This window comes from Bison bison, unplaced genomic scaffold, assembly GCF_000754665.1.
Source record: "Bison bison bison isolate TAMUID 2011002044 unplaced genomic scaffold, Bison_UMD1.0 scf7180017864259, whole genome shotgun sequence".
NCBI classification, from domain to species: Eukaryota; Metazoa; Chordata; class Mammalia; order Artiodactyla; family Bovidae; genus Bison; species Bison bison.
This window is the reverse complement of record NW_011494831.1, coordinates 2,163,290-2,166,219: the sequence shown is the minus strand read 5'-3', so window position 1 is coordinate 2,166,219 and position 2,930 is coordinate 2,163,290. Positions and strand designations below refer to the sequence as shown.

General features: G+C 37.9%; 1 protein-coding gene across 1 annotated transcript in view; it reads left to right on the top strand.

The window, feature by feature from the left end:
• FSIP1 (fibrous sheath interacting protein 1) overlaps positions 1 to 2,930 on the top strand; it is a 209,658-nt gene that overhangs the window by 15,212 nt on the left and 191,516 nt on the right. Inside the window, exon 3 of the mRNA XM_010847930.1 lies at positions 2,688 to 2,871. Coding sequence (XP_010846232.1) covers positions 2,688 to 2,871 — 184 coding nt within the window. The remainder of the gene's footprint in view (positions 1 to 2,687; positions 2,872 to 2,930) is intronic.

Sequence of the window (2,930 nt, the reverse complement as noted above, 5' to 3'; positions counted from 1 at the left end):
ACATAGTAGCTGTCACATAACTGTGTTTAACAAATTTAGAATGAAAAATTTACCATTTTATGTAGGTAGGATAATATATTTACAAAGACCTGACAAATTTTAGAGTAGCAAAGGATTAGTATTTCTGCTTACATATTCCTAGGTGATGATTTTTTTCTAAAGCAGCAACTTCACAATATTGATGCGCATGTTTTAAAACATAGCTTAATATTACCTCATTCAAATTTATTTAAAAGAAATATATCAGCAATTAATTCCAGGCATATTTTATTTGAACCCACTAAGCTATAGGTCAAAACAAACTCTAGCATATTTATTAACCAATGAGGACTTTGATACTTATAGCAAAGGCAAGACTTTGTAAAAGTTGTGATTTACGTGGAAAATTAGTAAGGTTCATCTGGGGTTGGGGTAGAAAATCCACAGGTATGCTGCATGTTGACTGCTGACTGCAAATGATTAAGTGTCTGTAAGCCCTTTTACATTGTCAGAATAATAAATCTTAGTATTTTGATTAGTTTTATTGCTCATTTGTCTTTTATTAATTTCTTGCAAAAATTTCTGAGTGGCAGAAAATGAATTTAAAATGCTAGAGGTTTTTTTTTTTTTTGCCACATGCTGTATAGCTTGTGGGATCTAGTTTCCTGATCAGGGATTGAAGCCGTGTCCCCTGCAGTGGAAGCATGGATTCTTAACTATTGGACTGCCAGGAAGTCCCTAAAATGCTAGAATTTTAATGAAATTTCTGTAGTAATGGTTTAGTTCTCAGTCTTAGAATTTTGGTTTATTGTTGCTTCTGAATATTTTTCTTGAAGGAGCCAATTGTTGCAACTGGTGTAAAAATCTCATGGCTGTCAGGGAGGTATCTAATTGTTTGGAAGTGTTTTTATAGACTATCTACCTTTCTTGGGACTAACATGGAGATGAAATAGGGGACATGGAGCAATGAAAAGTGGAGGCTGAATGTGGCTTTGAGAATGAAGAAGTGAAAAAAGCAAACAGGCCACAAGGTAGACAATCAGAGGGGTTGGGAAGAGAGAGGCCCATGGGCAGTGGGATGGGGAGATGGTTGGTGCTACTGGGGTGGGAAACTGTGGGTAAAATTGTGAAATGGGCAGTATTTGCCTTTTGTTCTGTTTCATGTCTTTTGTCTCATTTTTCCTGCTCATTCTAAGCGTCAGGATCATATGGGGTAACACGTGTGAAAGATCTTTGTGTATACTGAAATGTGGTATCTGAGTAGTTGCTAATATCTAGTTATGTTACCCCTGTGTAAAAACCCATTCTCAGGGAAAGATCAGCTTGATTCATTTATGCCAAGATCTAAATTACTGACAGGGCTTGTGTGACTTTTAGCAATTTCAGCATTCTCACGAAACTATGCAGCCTTAAGAATTTACTGGATATTATGGAATTTTAGGCTTTAACCTGGCCTTTCACAGCAGAATATTTTTGAACAGGAAACCCTCTTTAACACTTCCAAGATCACATAAAGTAAGCATTGTTTTGCTTATTATAAATTAGGTCTCTACTAGTTTCAGTCCATAATGTACCTGTTTTCTTCTCTGTTAAATTGGGGTAGTAATACCTATCCCAGAGGGTCATTGTGAGACGTGACTGAGGCAGTGTGTGTAAAGCACTCAGCACAGGACCTGGCCAGTAGTAATTCTCAGTAAATGTCAGTTATGATTTTTATACTACGGACTCAGCTCAGTTCTCCTGGGGCTTATGTCCTAGTTCAGGTGAAGAGAGATGCTTGTGCACTCGTGTAAGCTTGTGCAGTCATGTAAGCAATTAAACCCTGGCAGTTTAATTCTCAGCACCACCTGCCTTCTGTCCTGGAGATTCACAAGGGGACCCAGATGGCAATGATGGAGTATAGACCAGGAGCATAAAAGCCTCCAAGGGCTGAGTCCTGCAGGGCTGGAGCAGACATTCCCTCCGTTGGAGGGGAAAGGTATGTCTCCACTCTCCCTGAGGTTTTGCCCTCTTGTGGGCTGTGTGAATTTCCAAGGTGACTTTTGCTGCCAAGCAGAGCCTTCAAGCTCTGTGATCCCTGTTTTTGCTTCGTGCAGCCATGGATGTCTTTTCCTGTCCTCTCTCAGGAAAACACAGCTGCACCAAACTGGTGTTTTCACCAGTTTTTAGCAAATGAACTTTGCTAAAATGGAAAGAGAAACCAAAATGAGATAGAAAAGCTGTGACTAGTATAAGAGTAAATGATTAACCAAAGCACATGGTTCTGATTTGAAGACCTCCATTAGAAGTACACTGTGATTCAGACTATTCACTTTGCAGCTGTTCAATAGCCACATGTGAGCAGTGACTACTGTGTTGATTAGCTTGCCCTAGAACCCTTGACTCTCCATCTGAAAGTAAGCTCAGGCAGCAGGGACCATTGTGCCTCATCCTCAGAGCTTGACAGAGAGAGATTCTCTTTGGGACGGATTCTTCTCTATTATTGCTAGAAATTGCTGGAGAGTGGTGCATATTACTTTGGTGCAAATGTTATTAAATTCAATTGTGTATGTAAATTGTATTTTATCAAGTGTTATATTATTAGAATAATTTAACACTACTGTATGATGCATGTCCTTACATATACTTATATTTGAGTTAAACTAGTCTAGAAATTTAAAATAAAAAACATTATTTTTGAAAACTATTTCTTTGGAAATAATTTTTAGGTTGATACTGCAATCAATTTGAACTCTGGTAAAGAAGGCCACTCAGAAAGCAATAATACAGAGGAAAGTAGAAACAGTAATGATAATAAAGGGGAAAGCTACTCTGAGAAAATAAAATTGCCTGAAGAGGGGTCAGATGATGATTCGAACTTCGGTCAACATCAGATAGTCCCTGAATGTTCAGGTAGGATAATTACTTGGTAATTAGCTAATGATAATTACAGATGCTATAGTTAAAATATT